The sequence below is a fragment of the Dromaius novaehollandiae genome, chromosome 19 (assembly GCF_036370855.1).
Source record: "Dromaius novaehollandiae isolate bDroNov1 chromosome 19, bDroNov1.hap1, whole genome shotgun sequence".
Classification (NCBI taxonomy): Eukaryota; Metazoa; Chordata; class Aves; order Casuariiformes; family Dromaiidae; genus Dromaius; species Dromaius novaehollandiae.
In genome coordinates this window covers 2,697,576-2,715,676 of record NC_088116.1, presented here as the reverse complement: position 1 = coordinate 2,715,676, position 18,101 = coordinate 2,697,576, and the positions used below count along the sequence as shown (strand labels likewise).

The 18,101-nt window shown below is 47.9% G+C and overlaps 1 protein-coding gene across 1 annotated transcript in view; it reads left to right on the top strand.

The window, feature by feature from the left end:
* The window catches only part of AATF (apoptosis antagonizing transcription factor), a 56,792-nt gene extending 39,088 nt beyond the window's left edge, over nucleotides 1–17,704 (top strand). The window contains exons 11-12 of the mRNA XM_064523116.1: nucleotides 889–960; nucleotides 16,364–17,704. Of these exons, the coding sequence (XP_064379186.1) occupies nucleotides 889–960; nucleotides 16,364–16,427 (136 nt within the window). The 3' untranslated portion in view covers nucleotides 16,428–17,704. The remainder of the gene's footprint in view (nucleotides 1–888; nucleotides 961–16,363) is intronic.
* Nucleotides 17,705–18,101: the final 397 nt, after the last annotated feature.

Below are 18,101 nucleotides of genomic sequence, written 5' to 3'. Positions count from 1 at the left end.
GTAACACTCTGAAAGTAGCAGCAATTTGGATAAAACATTTCAGACGGACAGCCAGCATGGTAGTATACACCGAAAGCCATTGGTTGGGATCTTGCACCCTTCGACACAAGGTTTAAAGCCAGGTTCTCATTCCGAGTTTTTTCAGTACCCTTTTAAATGGTATATGTCAGGTCCTAGAATATATGCTGCAAAAAGCCACTCTTAAGTTCCTAGCCCAGTGTGGAAAGCAAGAGGGGGGATCCCATACCTGGAGGTGAAGTACAGCTTGCGTGACCTTAGACATACCACTTCTCTTCTTGGCACAGGTCTTAGTCCTGTCCCCCTCTTTGCCTGGTTTGACATGCTCCATTTGTAAGTTTTTCAGGGTACAACTTTCCAACTATGGGCATGGGATTTTAATATTCTTTAGGGCCCCTAGATCCCACAAAACAAGCAGAAAGAGTGGCAGGAGGCAGATGCTGTGAGGAGGCCTCTGGTGCTCCAAGCCTTCTGCTGCCTGCAGTGGGCTCTTTGGGCACGAGGTCCAGAAGGTGACTGAGACACCAGCTGAAGGGACTGTCTGTCCCTGACTTCTCAGGGCTGTCTGTCTGGGGTTATGTTTACATACACGCAGTTCATGGATGCTGTATGCCCTCTTTCTGGCTGTGATAATTGTTAGTCAGCTATTCGTATCATATCGTCTGATTGCTATCCATGTTATAAGAAAGGAGGAGGAGAAGGGAAGAGAGGAGGAACTGCCAACTGCAACTAGTGAGTCATTAGATACCAGCCACCAGGAAAGCCAGTGCTTTGCATTTCAGATGCTGTTACATTTCTATTTGAGCAGCAACATTTCCTTTTCATTAATAGTTACTAATGTGCTGCCTGCTTATTTCCTGCATTATTCAGGTATCATGTCCATAGCAAGCTGGTGAGCTTCATGGCACCTATTGACCACTGTACAATGAATGATGATGCCAGGTGAGTAATAGATTAATTATGTTTCTCAAATGGCTTCATGACAGCATGATATTGACCTGTTCTTCAGTCTGTCGCCCTCTCCATTTCTTCTTATCAGTTAACCATTTGTCACTGGCATCATAGCCTGGGTGTCTTGGTCACATCTGTCCAGGCAGTCTAGCTGAGCTTTCACTCTGTAATTACTGTGACACCAAACGAGAAGTTTTCATAAATCTTGATATGTACATTTTGATTCCTGCCTTAAAATTCCTTTGGTTTTGAAATCTTCTGGTTTTATGGAATGATTCTGGAAACAGACTACTAAGTTTAGTGTGTTCTGGTATAATCCAAAATTATAAACAATTTGTTTTTTTATCAGAAATTTCAACTGTTTAAAATTCTATTTAGTATGCATTTTCTTAGTTAAGCTAATAACTGGAACAGTTAAGTCAAGATTCACTCAAGACCTAAACATTGCTTGTATTTATTTTTATTAATGAAGAATTTTCTTAGACAATAATGCCTTAACCTGTTAATTAATAAGGAAATATCAATGCAGCCATATGCATAGTTGCTAGATAGTTATTCCATGTATACACCCATATTTCTTGTGCGTTACATTCCTGAATTAAATCTCCAAAAGATGGCCTTTTGTGGGAAGGAGGTGGTATAATTTTTTCCAATGAATGGATGTAGAAGGCTTGAGAAACATCTTTCCCCGGGTTGTGAACCTGTACGTGATTTACAAAAGAGAGAGAGAGATCGTTCATCTCTTTGGAAAATTCCAACCAAATGCCTGCTGTTCTTAGGCTGTTGCCTTTTGGAATATTGCACAGGTTTCTGGGTAAGCTGGGACTAAGGCATTTTGCATCCATAATATGACCTGTGCTGTTTCATCATAGGAATACTCTTTTCTTTTTTTTTTTTTTTTTCTTCAATGGGAAAATTGTTCTAATTTCTGAATATAGTGTAGGTCCTCTTGCCACAGAAGGAAATGTGCTGGAAATGTAGGGTGAGAGTTACTCCCCCAGTCATACAAAGTGGTCGGTTCTTCCAGCCCCTTACCTGGATCACAGGAGAAGGGAGACATAAATATCTTTGGCACTGTGAGGTTAGACATGCATTCTTGACTATTTGGATAATCATGTGCATTTTGTTTCTACAATGCAGGATCTGACCTAGCAGCTATTTGTACTTCCCAGTAGGAGAGGATCTCCTTACCTTTATGGAATTGGGGTCTTTGCTGTTTTGGATCGTCCCAATTAAGACATGGGATGGGATAGACATACATTCCTCTTGCAGTCATATCATCCTATAGAAATCCTTCTGGGCTGTGCTGCTCATTCCCCACATCTTTTTGTTTGAGGGTAGTTAGCAGGTGGCTGTTTATGCATAAGAAGAACCAGGTCATACCATATGCATAATAGTATACATGACTCTAGTATTTTTCTGTCTTAATATTATGCCCGGTTGGCTGGTTATGACGTGTGCTTTGAGAACTTTAAATGAGATGAGGGTGTCTGTCATTTTTTGCATATAATACATACTGCACTGTCCTATGGATTACACAGGCATACAGTCTCCTGCTCTATCTAAATGAAAGGCAATTCATGTCGTGTGTCTAAAGGAGAGGAAGGTTTAAAAAAAAAAAAAAACACCAGTGATACTGATCCTAAGAATGCAGGAATTAACATACTATGTTTGCTCTCCCCAGAGGTGACATTGCCTTCTCCTTCTCAGCCTGCCGCAGTCACCTGTGTTCCAAAAGTTGCATAGAAAATGCATTCTGTAAGCCAAAATCCTTCAGCAAGTTGATGCAAATGTGAAGTGCACTGAAACAGCTGAGAGAGTGGCGTAGTTCTGCACAATAGCCTTCTTGGGCCCCAGATGCTCTTTGTCTGGCTGCCATCTTCATAACTCTTTTTCCCCATACTTCTCGGGGGGTACCTTGACTCCACCATACACTGCAATGGGTCTGGCTGACCCTCAGAGCCTGTTACAGCTAATAGGACCCTCTGTATGTTATGCTGTGTCGACATAGTTACCATTGCGGTAGGGATAGAGTGTTTGACATTTGCTTTGCTGAAAATGTCTCCTGGGGGGTTTCTCCGCTTAGAGCGGGTTATTACATCGCTTGCATGTTTTACAGATTCTTTGGTGGCAGCAATGTGGCGGCAGCTGCTGCTGCTTATTGTCTGACTGCGGGAACTTATTTCTTCCATTAAGTTTATTAGTCACTTTGGAGGCCCGCCATACTTTTTGCTAATGGCATTTAAGTCACTTATCTCCTCGTGTTGGTTTAACCTTCTAGAATGAAACTGTCGGTTGACGTGTTTGCACACCAGCAAGTGTGCCTGAGGGTCATATCCTGTGGACAGCTGTATCCCATTCTGCCAGGTTTTCAAGCAGAACTTGGACATGGATGTGGCAGTGCACTAGGAATAAAGAGGTGCAGGTCCTGTTTCTAGTTCTGCAGCTTCCAGGATGACCTTGAGCAAGTTGCTCTGTGTTTCTGTCGCTCTGATTCCCCTTCTCTGTGAAAGAGAGAATCTGGAATGCTTTGAGATCTTCCGTGGACAAGTGCCCATAAAAATGGCTTATTAGTAGTAGTATTTTATTTTTTAACACACATAGCAAAGCTTTAATGCAAGACAAGAGACACATATACAAATACAAGGCTAAGCCTTCCTTACTGTTTGCCAGAACGCCTGCTGGTTACCTGCCAGAACGCCTGCTGGTTACCTGTAACACGAAGGACGTGCCTTACCTTTACTATTGCAGGCACTGCAGTTTTCCTTGAGCAGTCTCTCTGCAGCTGCCTCCACACAGGATGTCCTTTGGCATTGTTTAGTCCTAATGTCTAGCTTAATATTTCCCTTGCTGTAATTTAGGCCCATTACTTCTCCTGTTCGATGTGGGCATTCAGAAGCGATTCTTGCTTTCTCGTTGCAGCCACCCTTAGCATGTTTGACCAGGCTGGTGGGTGTTCTTGCTTTGCACATGGAGAACCTGCGAGTAATTTAGCTCAGCTTTCTTCCTTTCTGCCCCAGATTTACCCCATTTGTGTTCATATCTAGACATAAAACACATTTAAAATACTGGAGCGGCCAGTGTCTGAAAGTTAGGCCTTTTAGGAGTGCTCTAGTTCAACTCCCCCAAAATGAAGGTATCTACTGTAATCAGTAACTTTTTTGAAAAATGTGGGCACTCTCCAGGGGTCACTTCACATGCCTGTTTAAAATGCCCTTGCATTTGGCATGGGCCACAGCACCTCTCTAGCAACACGCAACTGTACTGGACAAGACAGGAGGAACGCAACATCTGCGTTAAACTGCAGGTAAATTAAAAAGAAGGGTCTAGAGGGGAGCGGTAATGATGACAGCTTTCCCTTGTGACAGAAGAAGGTAATGTTATTGCTTGCAAGTGAGAATTACTAGATTGAAAATGCAAATATATGCTTTGCGTGACCCCAAAATAAATACACTTCTGAACAGTGGGGTACTCTGTGTTGTAGTGTGAGAAAATTTAAAGCAGCAGTGAGCTGTGTTTAAAAAAAGAAAGAGAAAAGAAAAAAGAAAAGAAAGAAAGGAGTTGTAGGAACAGAATTGTTAGAACCTTCCCCTTGAATTCTGCCAGTGGCAACGGTGGCACGTAGGTACCTGGAAAATGCTCGTAAGTACATGTGCATATATATATATGTATGTGTATGTGCAGATGGGGGTGGGCAGAGGCGGGGACGAGCGGTGGAGGAATTTGGGCTCTTCCCTGACCGCACCGAGCCCTCGCCCGTGACAAACTGCCCGAGCCCTTCTCTGCCACAGGAGCAAAAGCAGAAGGGAGTTGTCAGTGACTCTCTTCTCGCTTTGTTTGCTCTAAGTGCTTTGAAAGCATAAATCTCGGTAGCAGTGTAATGCCCAGCTGTTTTCTGTTTTACTTAAGTGGCTAATTCAGCCTAGCGATGATTTCAGAGGTAGGAGGAAGAATGGGCCTTGCGTTTCGGGCAGTGGTCTGGGACTGCTTCACTTCCTCTGCCGCGGGCTCCCTGTGCTGCAGTGTCCCGGGGAGGACGATGGCACTGCGCCGAGGCAGGTAAATAGCAGCGTGTGCTGGTCAGGTGCTCTAGGAATGAGGCCATCTAAATCCCTCCGATAAATGATAGAAGTAAGTAGTTGGGGCCTGAGTCCCCTGTACATTTAAGCCATGCTACGCTACTCTGGGTGTGCAGAGAAGCCTTGACATAGGAGTGAGAATGGCTGGCGCTCACTGGCAGGTCCCTGTGCAGCGTTGGCACGGCTGGGGGACGCCCGGGCATTGGGGGTTTGGCACGTCAAGTCTGTCGCTCTCTGCTCCTGCTGGCTGGGGAGACAAAGAGCGAATGCATGCGAGAAGCAGCCTGAGCGCTGGATGGAGAAGGGGATGAACAGCGACTCCACGATTGTTTTACAGCCTGAATTTGAGAAAAGAAACATACAAATATAATAGTGCTGTTGTCAACATCACTGCCACATTCTTTCTTATTCTTGCTGCTGGTTGGAATAATAGCATTTGTGCAGGCAATTAATCTTCCACTTGCCAGTTTTTCATGCACCCTACGCATGGGCATGGCTGTTTAACCTCGTGCTCACATATATTATGTTGTAATGTGTGGGACACTGGTGGCCTCCAGCTCTTCTCTATTTTAACCCCTCTTTGGTAGTATTTTAAAACATACAGTGGAAGGTGATTTTTATGGTTATCCTGGGGTGTATGTTTATGGACTTAAATACATTTATAGTACTCTTGGGCCGAGTTTTTTTTAATCAGTCCAAGGTCATTGCTATGTAAATGGGCCTGCACTGAGACGAGGAACCTGAAGACAGGAGTTGGAATATGACTGCGCTGCGGTGGTTATCCAGAGGAGAGGAGCTGTCTCAGGCAGGAATTATCCAGGATTAGATCCAGGACTGATCTTTCTCAGGTCACAATTCACCTTGCTTTGACGGTGGTCCACTTCTTGGACTTCCCTTGAAATACGCTTTTCTCACCTATATGGCTGAAGGTGCTTTGCTGATCCCATCGCTCCAGTATCTGAGCACAGTGTAGTCTTTAATGGAACCGGCCTACAGCACCAGCATGTGCAGGGCTGGGAAGACACCAGTCGTCTCTATTTTACATATAGGGAACAGAGAAATGAGAGCCCATATTTCCAAAGGCGTTTCAGCCCAGAAATCCATGGGAGTCGAGAGCCTGAGCAGCCAGAGGTGACCCAGCAGGTCTGTGCCAGAGCCGACAGCTGAACCCCAATCTTCTGTGCAGTCTTTCTCTGTTAGCCTAGCTCTAAACAGCCTTAGCTTTTTAGGAGATCCAACATCTGTGCGGCCACTGAAAGCTCCCGTGGTAGGTAGGTTTATTTCTTTACAGATAAACGGAGGCTATAGATTGCTGCTGAATGCCTGCAAATCCGTAGACAAGTGAGCGTGTTTTCATTGCACACAGAGCTGCCATATCCACAGGGCTGGATCTTATAAACAGCCAAGTTTTAGCAAGTACTTTTGGGTGAAGTCTGTGTTTCCAGGAACAGCTATGTGTGGCTTTTGTTTTTGTTATGTTTCTCTGTCAGCTTTGATATACAGGTCTTCAGATAGCTGCACTGTATGTGTTATGGGCAAATGGCTACCTCTGTGTTTGTGGAACAGAAACTCAATGCAGACCATTTTTTAAAAAAAGGTATAATACCAAATTACTGCTAACTTTGAGGGAAATCATTTTTTCACCTCAGGAAGACTGGTAACTTGTAGGAGAGACGTTCCTTAAGGACACAGATGTTTGGTCCAAACACCTTTATCTCCCACGACGACTCAGGTTATTCTGACAGGTGAAACAAGATTGCACAAATATGCAACAGTGATCTAATCAGCTGGAACAACAGCAATATTTTAACTGGCGCTACCTTTTAACAGCATCATTAAGGGCTCTCATTACTCTTTTATTAGAGGCTCACTCTATTTCTTATCAGATTACAGAATGAACATAACTCATGGCACTGATTTGATCTCTTGTTAAAGAGGATTACAGCGTTGCATTAACTTGGATTGACACGGTTTATAATTTGCTGTTGATACACATGCTGGCGATATCGCATGTTTGACCCCCTCCCCGCAGCCCCGCTCAGGAAAGGACACCCATACATCATCATTAAAGATGGCAACCAGTGCAGACACGGGAGGCAGGAGGAGGCTTTTCTGCACTAAAGTCAGGCAGGACAAAAGAGATGTATTCACAAGTGCAAGCTGAAATTCAGAGCTGGGATTTATAACTGGGTGAAGGTGAGGCAGAATGTCTTCGCTTTTGGATAGGTTGTTACCTACCTCAGCGAGTGGTCTTCATTCGGATGAGGACTTGCTTCAGTTACGAGCCAAATTAGAGGGAAGAAGATGGCCGTAATGGTAGTGTCAAACCATGTGATATCACCGCACACCTTGAGGTAGAGAAGCCTTTCCAGGAGCTGAGGGAGTTTCCCTTTGCTCTTCTTAGACCTCTAATCATTGCGATTTTGTGTTTGTCACCAGTTAGCAAGCCAGTCTCTTCCTTCGGGCAATGTTGATGGTAGCTGATGGTATTAGTTGAGCCAGATGACTTGTTTGCCTGTAGGGGAAGTTTCCTTATAGTCATATTCCTGGAGTTTGTAGGACCACCCTACTGGGAAGCTGGGCTTTCAAGCTAGGGAGCTAGGTGTGCATGGTGTGGCTCATCCTTTCTGCTCTTCGGTACTGCCCGTGCCTTGTGGGATTTGGTCAGGGGACAGTTCCTCCACATATGGTTTTCTTTGGCAAGGGGTTGAGCGCTGACCAGGTATTTCCAGCACGCTGTGCTCTGGCAGTGTTGTGTAAGTGTATATACAGAAATATGTATATAAGCAGTCTCTCGACACTCCCCCGGGTCACGGTGCTGCTCTCTACTGCGATTTACGTTGGCACGTTTTGTGTTTGACTTTGGGAGTGCACACGCACATGGCAGCTGAGCTGGACTCAGGGCAAGAGCCACTGTCCAAAACCCCATAGCCATGTGCAAGAAACTAAGCCAGCGATTCCAGCAGTCCCTTGGGCCCCGGGTCATGCTTGGTAAAGGAGCATCCAGCCCGCTGTCCTGGTGCCTGGAGCGGGTTGGCTGTTCATGCACAAGCAGACCGGTGCCTGCTGGGAAGCTGAATTAAGACACAGATTATCCAGCTGGCAGCGAGGTTTGGATTAGAGCATTTCCCTCGGATTCAGCCAGGACGTTGAGTATTTTCCCGATCAACGTTCTAGCTCTTGGACTTAGCACCGTTGCTTTGTCACAGTGTGTCATACTGCAAGCAGAGGGGGGTACACAGAAGGAAATCGTGGTATTAAAGGATTAATTTTCTTCTATGACATAAGAGTTTAACATAAAAAATAATAATAAAAAAGTTGGTGAGATACCAGCATTTAACTTAGCTCACTTTGTGCTTAGGATATTAAAACACCATGACACTAGATTAATGGAGGAATTTGGGCTCTGGGATTGTCAATCTAGTGCCGTTCACCAAGACACCTTAGAAGTCAATTCCTGTAGATGCAGTTAAGTATCCCATGGCTTTTAACCATCGTTGGTAGAAGGCTGGTATTTGAAGGAGGTTTCGTATGCTTTGAAGCTGGCAGTCGTGAAGTGGTGTGTGTGACCCTGGCTCGTGCCAATGGGCTGAAGTCATCACGTCCCAACATTGGATGTTTGACATCCCTGGTAAGGAGACAGGCGCTTCTGTTATGGAAATTTCCTTTTTAAAGGGGAAAAAAATAACCTGTTGAGAGCTGTGAGATGATTTGTCGTTCTTTCTTTGCGAGACAATTTGTCTTCTCCTGCATCAAATCTGTTATAAAACAGTCAAGCTGTGAAAGAGGGAAATCATCCTAGGAATATGGGATGTTAAGGTACACAAAGAACGTTCCCCTCCTCGCGTGTGCATGCATGTGTGCACAGGGCGCGCGCACGCACAGCAGTACAGCGGCTGCTCTGCTCAAATACCCATTTAAAAGCAGAGACTGAGAAGGCAACATTTTATGAGTTTTATAGGGAAAATTGGGAATTAAAGCTGCCAGAAAGCATGCCAGTGGAGCACGCTGGAGTTTTGTCAACATCCCTGTGTTTAGCTGCTTCTCCAGCCACTTCTTCACATCCTTTACGGTCCCACCGATTTTGCTTGTGAAGATGATGCTTATCTAGTGGTTTATGCTGTAAATATGAACATGTGAAAGGTGCTGAGACCAAAATGGGGACAAGAGAGGTGTCCTCACTGCTCGTGTTAGTGTAGGCATGTGCTGAAGGCTGGTGAATAGCTGGATGGCCGTGAAGTGCCTTCTGATTCAAGGGGGGAAATGTTCAGAATTGGTGACAGTGATGGCAGATTTGAACCCCAGGTCTGGTTCAGTTTTGGGGAGCGGAGGGTCCCTTGAGAAGCAGCCGTTCCGTATGTCCGCCGTCCTCCCACCCCAGCTCTGGATCCGTCCTCACAAAATGTGCCGAGTCCCTTTGTTTAGGGCAAGAACCAGCTTTCTGAAATATGTGTAAATCTTGCGCCTGATCTCCTGAGACAAACCAGAGGTCACATGTCACCCCTCATAATTTAAAGCCGTGGGACTAAAAGCATTTGCACAGACTCGAAGGACCCAATCCTGACCTGCCCGAGGAGGAGGGAATTGAAGCAGACCTCTCCGCATCTCCTTCGAGCGCTGGGCCTGGCGACGAGAGCCGCCCGGCTCGGTAATTTACAGCCGGCGCGGTGCGGTGCGGTGCGGCGCGGTGCGGTGCGGTGCGCTCGGCGGCCGCGGCGGGAGGCGAGGGACACACTGCCACCTCGCGGGGCCGCTCCTGCCGGGGCCGCGCCGAAGAGGCTTTGCCCTGGATTTCAGGCCCTTGCTTGAGAAGACGTGGCTGTTTTCATTCTGCTTTGGTGGTTGCTGCTGCTTGTTTTGCTGTGCGCCATCGGCCCTGGCGTGGATTTGTCGCTGCGAAAATACTGGTGTGGGAAATGCGTGCTGGAAGGTGCGTGAACACGGGGTCACATCCCACCCTGCGTGTGCCGATCCAGGGTAAAGCCTTCCCTAGAAACTGAGAAACGCAGGACTCCAGTTTGTTTCATCTTCCTGGTTACCTGCTTACTAGGGACTCAGTAATCTGAATTTCACACTGGCAGAGGAAAGATTTCTTAGGATGCAGACAGAAAGTTTTCCAAGAAAATTACCAGCCATCTGTTCCGCAGCCAGCTTCCCTTTCATCGTCTTCCTTTCTTAACGGGTGTTCATGATGTACCTTTCTCCAATTTTTGCGAATTAAAAATTCTTGTTCCCAGTGGAGGACATCACTAGGAATGGGGTAGGTGTAGTTATTTCCATACTGTTTGGGGCCTATTCTAAATTATCTTTTTTTTTTTTTTTTTTGGCCTGGAGAAGAGAGAAAGGAGAAGGTACATGGGAAAAGGTAGAGCAATTTGTTGGAGGGTATTTTTATAACAGCATAGCACAGTAGTTACTCATGCAGTATTGCTCTATTAATAGCACTCTGAAAAAAGCCCTGCTAGAAACTGCATTTCCCCCTTAACATTATTCTTATACTAGTATACAGAACTGTATTTTTGAAAAAAATAACATGACTATAATTATACAAAATAGTACAGTGTTAGCTGTTCTCCCTTCTCGTGTGTGTATATGTATTTGTTTTCCCCTTTGTTTATTTGGTGGAAGAGTGCTAATGTAGATGGGGAGAGTAGATTCCTGGGGAACTGCTAAGAGTTTTTATGATTTATATATTGATGGTTTATATATTTATCAAATGTGCTTTTGCTATTACTATTCACTCGGGGCACTCCTGCACTCTGTGTTTACTTGCTCTCTGTTGAAAAGATTTCGCCTACAAAACGTGCGTAGTAGCAGTATGTGGGATGCTTCATATTCGATTAATTTTTTTAATGATGCCGTTAGCACAAATTGCACTGTTTTGGACAGCAGGAGCCGGGCAGCGGAGCAGGGAGGCGGTGGGCTGGCACGGGTACCAGCCTGGCAGGGGCTCGCGCGGGGATGCCATCCCGACTGCCCTTCCAGCGTGAATCGGGCGCAGTGCCCATCCCTTCCTTGCTCTTCCCAAAGTCCAGCGTCGCCGCGCCCCAGTGGTAAAAATAGCCCCAAGACGGGGTTCTTCTAGCTGTGGGGGGGGCATTGAGAGCAGTGTCCTCCTCACGTCTGCCGCTGGTCCCGAGCTGCTGATGCGCTGGAAGAAAGGGCCGGCACAAACCTCCCCGGGGCCGGTGGGGGCCGGTGCCCCCGGGCAGAGCCCGCCGGGTGTCCCCAGCACCTCTGCTCCCTTCCGCCTTCGGAGCGAGCGCGGAAGAAATGCATAAATAATTAAGCCAAGGTACTTACACACACATGTTTTATGGCAAATGGCTGTGTGGTTCGTGATCATTTTTTCCAGAAACAGGTTTTATGATAATATAGTAAAAATATTAAATTAGAAAATGCCTCACTAAGGGTGATAAAACCTTACTACAGTGGAAATAGGTAATTATCCCCTCTACAGCCTAAATGACAGTTTAAAAGAAATAAAAATGTTAGTGCTCATTACTTGCTTTTGTAGGTTGCAATAAAGGGTAAGTTAAATTTTAATTCAAGGAAGACCCCTGTATCGACCTGCTCCTTCCACACTCTACCTCAGGTGTAAGTACTGTTAATTACTCAGCATAGGTTATTCCTCAGCTCGCTGCTAATACCAGAACCCATTTGTGCTAAAGTCACCTTTCCGTCGCGTGGCGGGAGCAGGCTTGCGGTGGGGTGGGTTGTTTCAACTCAGTGGCTCAAGTCTGACATTTAATATATGTGGGTGGAGGGGAGAAATTTTATGTTTTTAACCAAAATCCAAGTTCATTATGCATAGCCTTAAGGGGGCTGAAAGTATTAAAATCCACACTTACCCTAGTGAATTGAAACAGAGACAAGGTTAAACCTGGAGGATTGATGAGTTTTACTCTCTGCACGGTTAAATCCTGCTGAGGGGAGATGCTGTAGAAGAAAGGCAGCCTGGGTGATGATGAGGGGGGGGAAGAAAGGTGGTGGGTTTTTGAGGGGGGAGAGGTTGGCAGGGTTAAGTGTGTCTTACATTTTGGGGTTGGGGAAGGAGTTTCCCAGTTTCCCTTCTCCCGACACTCTGCCAGAGTGTCTGCCCACGCTGTATCATCTTGGCGCACCTGCAGCTGTTCCCGGAGCAGCGTGTTGCTCCCCGTGTTTCCAGACAGACCCGCTGGAATCCCGACTCCAGCGGGAACGCTGCGGTGGGCCGGGAGCGAGGCGAGCGAGTTCTCCACCGTGGGAAAAGGCCAAGGCAGCCTGCACAGAAACAAACGTTACTTTTGGCTGTGCCCGCTCGCCCGCTCGCCGGGGGAACGTGGGAGCCCTTGCTGTCTTTGGCTAGTTTTTGTAGGGTTGCCCAGAATGCACCATTGCATTTGAATTTCTGCACGTTATTTGGGACTGTGAGAAGGAAAAAGTAAAGGTATGAAAGGGGAAGGGGATATGCAGCGCAGAGGAACTGCATTCTCCTTAAGAAAAAAAAAATAAAAAGATTTTGGCCTAAAATAGCATAGTCTTACCTAGTCATGGTGGCAGGGAAGAGCGCTCAGGGCATGCATGCGTGTGCGTGGTTTTGTGTTCAGGAAACCGCAGAGTCCCTGGAATTGAAATTCCAGGCAGACACAGAGCGCTTGCAAGGAGCCATCGTCCTTCTCTCGCGTCTTCCTGGCCAGGGGTGTTCAGGTGGGCCCCCGCCGCCGTGCCCGAGCGCGGCCGCGCTTCTCGCTAACAGGAGTGATCTGCAGCAAAGACGTGGTGGTGGTTTTGGCCACTTGAAGATCCTTGTGTTGTATTAACAGCTGCTTTCCTCCCATCTCATCCCAGTGAAGGGGTTGCGAATCCAGACCCAGTCTAGCCAGCGGGATCTCTGCTTTCTGCTTCCACGCTGGGGACTGCAGTAGCGCCCGGGCAGAGCCCTGGGGTGTGGAGGAGGGGGGAGCCCAGTGCGCCGAGTCGCAGCATTGGCACTTGCTCCTTACCGTGTCTCTGCCCGTGAGCCCCTCTGTGCGTGGAGAGGGCGACTGGGAGCAAGTCCCCGCAAAATGCCTTTGCAAAATAAAAACAGTTTCTGTTGCTCACTGGCACCGGGGTCTGGAAGAGGAGAACGAGCTCACGTGAAATGGTGTTTAGGTCTGCTGTGCAAAGGCTGCGTGAGAGCACAGAGGGAAGAGGCGGCGTGCGGAGACCGTGGTGTTCCCTAGCGAAACACGGAGGGCTGCGAGCGGAGGCTGGGTGTGCAAACTGCGCGCTATTTAATAGCTGAGAATGGGGCTTGTGCGGTTAATGATGTCTTTGCTGGCTGTGCCCAGCGTGTGTATTAAAAAACCTGTGGGAGCTGCACAGGCTAGAGGCTTCCTTGCAAGCCCTGAGCTGGGAGAGCAGCAGCATCCCTAAGGTGGAAGAGAAAATGGAAACAACCTCGAGAAAGAGGAGCAGCAAGCGCAGCTGGCTGGGCTGGAGGAGTTCGTCCTTTGCAGACATGCTTTGCTCTGCCACGACAGCAAACGGGCTGGAGTCAGTGCATGTAGCTGTCAACTCAATGAGGCCTTGGCTGGCTCCCACTACAGCCTGTGTGGGTTGGAAAACCGGCAAAGTGGGTGCATTTGGTATTATAATTTATCTTGCTTAGGTTGTTTTCCTCAATGTGATTAGTCACCCTCGGTATTTAAAATGAGGCGTGTAGTGGCGTTTTGTTAGAAGTCTCCAAGCCGTCAGCCTTTCCGCTTTCTCTGACACGAGCAAACGGCGAGTGTTTGTCAGCTTTGCCCACCTGAGTGTGAAATGATGTTCTATCAAAACACCGGCTTCAGCATTTCCCTCCCTGCGCCCGACGCGCGATCCCCGCTGCGGCCAGGAGCTGCCGCGCTCTGCCCGGGAATTGCACGGCGATTGCAGCACAAGGGGAAACATTTGCTCAGCGTAATGATGGGGTCTGAGTCGAGCCAGCAAAGCAAGGCTGGAGGGCTGTGATTGCCGGCGGACCAAATAGCATCGCTCTGCGTTTTCCTTCCGACCAACTGATGGAGTCTTAAAGTCGCACCGTCCTTTTTGTCACTACTGCAGCTCGCTATTTGCCCTCTGATTTCTCAGCTGAAGCAGCAAATGCGAGTTACATTTATCAGGTAATAGTCAGGAAGGCTGGAAATGCTGTAGGCTTGGGTAAGGCATTCCTCTTGCTCCTTTTTTTTCCTGCACGGTGAAGATAATGATTTCTAAAGTGCTGTTTGCAGCACAGGGGAGCCGGGAGGTGTTTGCACCCTGGCAGGAGAGTTTGGGTTTTCTTCTCTGATGGGCTCATTGGTGTTTCTGTCCTACCGAGACAGAGCAGGACGCATGCAGCGCTGCTGTGTCCCTCTCTGCCGGAGACTGGTCGTGCCAAAGCCGCCTCGGGGTCTCAACGCAGCATTGAGTTTGCAGGCTTAGAGCAGTGGTTTCTCCTACCTGTCACTGCAGCGTGTTGTCATTGGAGGAAGCTGGACCTCCTCCAACACCAGCCTCTGCCTGTTGTTTATTACTTAACACCTGTAGTTTCTTCACAGATCCTGAACCTCTCCACTTCAGCCTTCTTTTCCCTCCGTCTCTGGCTGCAGCCCGGTACCCCGGGGGGCCTGGGCAGCCCCCGGGCAGTGCCCTCCGCCGCCGCCACCCCGCTGTTTGTGCCTGAGCCCTGTGTTTTTGGCACCCAGTGCAGGTGCCATTTACAGCACTGGCCCTACTGTCCTGCTCTCCGTAGCCCAGGGTAGCATCAGCTTTTCAGCTGTCACTTCTGTTTGGGTTTTGCTTTTGTGTTAAACTCACCGTAAAGTGCATGCACGCTCTTGGGGTAACAGAAGCTCCAGTTAGCCTGGGCTGTGCTGAGCTTTACGCATAGCCCCAGCAACACCCACTTTGCTGGGCAGGGACACAGCGTCTCACCGCAGAACGGACATTGCCGCCTTCAGTCTTCGAGTGCAGGTTCATTTTCTGAGGGTGAAGCGGCTGATGGGTTAATAAGTTCATGAGTTAATTTAAGAAATGTAGCCCCGTGAATGGGAATGTTTTTGTTTAGCGGTCCTGCACTGGTAGAGCTGATGCTTCGTGCTCGGTGCATGTCTGAAGCAACTGATTCAACGTTAGTGCCTGGCCTATTTGCTCGTATTGTTAAAAACGTGAAGGTTCCTTCTATTGCAGAGGTTGACAGGTAACTTTCTCCAGTGGAAGTGTCGGAAGAAGGTAGACATTTTTCAAAACAGTTGCTGTCTTTTGATTTCTATAGAAGCAAGGCATAAAACAGCCCCTAGCTGGAGTGGTCCCTCTTCAGACCTGTTGTGACCTTAACTGAGATAGTAGCCAAAATCGTAGCATCTCCATCAGGTCTGAATTTCATCCTTTGAATCCGTCTTTCGTTCACGCTAAAGTGGTGGGAAACAGCCTGTTTTCTCCTCCTGCTCCAGAGAAATCCTGACAGTTTTCCTGGCCTGGCTTTTCCAGCGGGTGCTGGCCCTGGCGACCTGCTGAAACACAGGCCCACAGATAATTTCGATTATTTTTCTAACAGCAAGTTAGCGTACTCTGAAGGAAAAGTCCCTTCCCAGTATAAACAGTATTCTGCTCTGTGTCTTTGTGTGCTGTCTTCTTACGATAGGCTGCTAAAGGCCCTGGTTGATTGGAAAGTGCGTATATAGAAAATAATGCTCTCCCAAACGCTTTTTCCTTGACTTCCAGAATTGCATGATTTATAAAAATGCTTTCTCCTTTCCTCCATCTCTCTTCTCAGGTTACTCTGGTTTTAAAATTAAAAACAAATAAATAACACCAGCCGATATTTTTTTTTAAGAGAAACTTGCTCCTCTTATCAGAATTGCTGCATACATGATATTAATTGGAATCGTGTTGCTGGGTCATTTTCATTGTTTTTCAAGTACCGTCAAGTCCAAGAAAATGTATGAAAACTAAATTATAGTCCCACGTAGGCTGTCTGATTGAATCCTCCTTATGGCTCTGCAGTCTCATACATCCTATTAAAATATTCAATCTTGTTTTCTTAGTTGAAGAGCCTGTCTGTAAAGGGCAAACTTATAGAAAACCTCATTCTCTAGAGATATGGTATCCATCCACACTGAAATATTTACATATTTCCGTACTGCGTGTGATTGGTCTTATGCAAGTTCTCCCCTTTGCTTGTATTTATTAATAAAGATTGTTGAATGCATTTTTAATTATACAAGGCCTTTTCATTTTAAGGAGCGGATGGTTTTGCTGCCTGCCTCTTGCTTCCAATTTGACCTTGAAAACTAACTTTTCCCCCTCCTCCTTCCTCTTTTCCCCAGGACGGAGCTTTATCGTTCGCTGTTTGGAAAAATCACCCGCCCTGAAGAACCCGAGCAGAATTAGCGCTGGGCCCTGGCGTCAGGTCCAACCGCCCGGGGGGCTCCCCACCGCGGGCCCCTCGCTCGGCCAAGGCGCAGCGGGTGCAGCTCCGGGAATCGGACCCTGTGTCGCTGCGGGCGGTCCCCTACTTGGACGTCTGCTGTGCTCGGAGGCAGCAGGCAGCCCTGCTCTGCTGCGGTCGCTCTGTGCTGCCCCGGAGCACCCGGAGCAAGGTCTGTGCGGCGGCTGCCTTGCTCCTCAGACAGCTCAAGAACAGCCTGTGCGCAGAGACACGTTAGCACCCTTCTTCCCAAGGCCGGAGAAGAAGTGCGGTCTTGCTGCTGCATCGGGCTCTCTTGCTGGGGGTTCATTTGTTGCACATAAATTCCCATTAAAACGTACAGCGTCAGAATGCCGCGTGTGGGACAGACGTTTAGCGTCCCCAATGCCCTCCTCGCCCATGCTCCGGGGGCCTCTGCCTCCTCCCAAAGGCAACCCATTTCCAACTCTTCTTTTCCAATTCCTGGCCCTGATTTAGCAATCTGCTCAGCACAGGTGCGTTGTTCTGCTGGGGGCCCCTTCAGCCCAGCAGGGACCAGCAGCCCCCCAGGCCGCTCACCCAGCTTTGAATTCAATCTTCAGTTTTTTAGTTGTGGGATTGGTGAGGGTTTTTGAAGCATGCAGTTCTGTTCATTGACTGCATATCTGGAATGTGTGACTTTGTTCTGAGTCAAGAGGATTTAAATGTCATTTACATAATTAACATGGCCTTAAAACACGGAAAAGGTGCTCACCCTTAGCGCCAGCCCCATCTCCCCACTCACACTCCGGTTTCTGAAGCAGCACTCGCTGCTCACATGGACGTTTGCTGACCGGTGATGAGCATGACACAGGACACGGCTGGGGCTGTTCCTGCAATTAGAAGATATCGGTGAATTTTCAGTCCAGCATTGATCCTGCACACTTAATTATTGCTGTTGAACATGACTCTGAGCCGTCCCGGCTTCCCCATCACCATGACACACTTGTGAAAGCTGCCGGCACGTGTAGAGCTGGCCGGCGGAGCTGCCTCACTTGGGGGTTTCTGTGGGGTTGTGTATCCAAAGGTCAGAAGCTGGAAATTAAATCCCCGTAAGGGGAATTTATGAGCCTGCTGTGATCAATCTCAAATGGAGGTTATCTTGCGTAAATAACGTGTGCATATGTATGGATAATAAGATGGCCAATGCTTGCGACCGCAGGAACTACAGTGTCTCTGTTTTGTGTTTTCTACAACCTAATTAAAGCGTTTTGTAAACCGATGGTCCAAGTTTGATATGCGCGGCCGAGGGCTGGGGCGGCCGAGGCTTCTCCGGGGCTGGCAGCGGAGCACAGCTCAGCCAGCGCCTCCGTGAGCGGTGCCGGCACCCAGGCAGCGTGCGGGACGCGCCAGCCCCGCTGCAACGAGGCCACCCGCACCAGCCAGCACGGGCTCTGGGGACAGCTGGGAGCGGGTGCTGAGGTGGCTTTTGGGCTCAGGGTGCTCTTAAAAGCCAGAGGCGATGACTGAGCAGCAGGTGTTATTTCAATGACATCCAGACACATCACAAAACTGTCAAGGTGTGCAATAATCTTCCTATTTGTTCAGCAGCTGGAGAGCCCTGGTTTTGAGCTTCCTAATAAGACAAATACTTAGTTTTCAATGCCTAGCTTGCAAGC